General features: G+C 56.9%; 1 protein-coding gene across 1 annotated transcript in view; it reads right to left on the reverse strand.

The window, feature by feature from the left end:
• Positions 1-186: 186 nt before the first annotated feature.
• Positions 187-524, reverse strand: part of LOC113211691 (uncharacterized) — a gene marked incomplete in the record, with an annotated part of 2,964 nt that continues 2,626 nt past the window's right edge. Inside the window, 1 exon segment of the mRNA XM_052265196.1 lies at positions 187-503. Coding sequence (XP_052121156.1) covers positions 414-503 — 90 coding nt within the window.

Genomic DNA, 524 nt, shown 5'->3' on the forward strand with positions numbered 1-524 from the left:
GGGGGGGGGGAGTGCTGGAGCGTGTCTGTGAGCTTAGTCGGAGCCTGTGCACCACAGGCAGGGTTGGCGAGGCAGGGGAGAACAGCCCCCAGCCCCGCCCCGCCCCTGGCGTAGGCGCCGGTCAATAAGGGAACCGATCCCCACCCCTCCACAGCCACGCCCTTGAAAAGGCAGACGAGCCGAAAATTTACTTATGATGATGATGATAATTATTATTATTACTAGAACACACGTAATACAAACACAACAAACAACAACGTCCACGTGTAAAAAAACAACACAACACATGTTTTAAGAATTTTTTTTGGTTTCACTCGAACTTTGGTTCTGATTCAAAGACTCGTTAGCAACACCCGACGTGCTCAAGCTTTGCTGACGAGTCGATCGGGTGCTGGGTGCGCCCCGGGGTGCGCTTACACGGCGGGGGGCGGGGTCATGGTTGGGGTGAGGACCGTCCCGGTCGCGACGTCCTCCTCGTCAACCGCCCCCTCGGTGGCGGTCGCAAGCGTGGTGCTGTCCCTGTC

Source organism: Frankliniella occidentalis, unplaced genomic scaffold (assembly GCF_000697945.3).
Source record: "Frankliniella occidentalis isolate FOCC.00 unplaced genomic scaffold, Focc_3.1 Scaffold24, whole genome shotgun sequence".
NCBI lineage: Eukaryota > Metazoa > Arthropoda > Insecta > Thysanoptera > Thripidae > Frankliniella > Frankliniella occidentalis.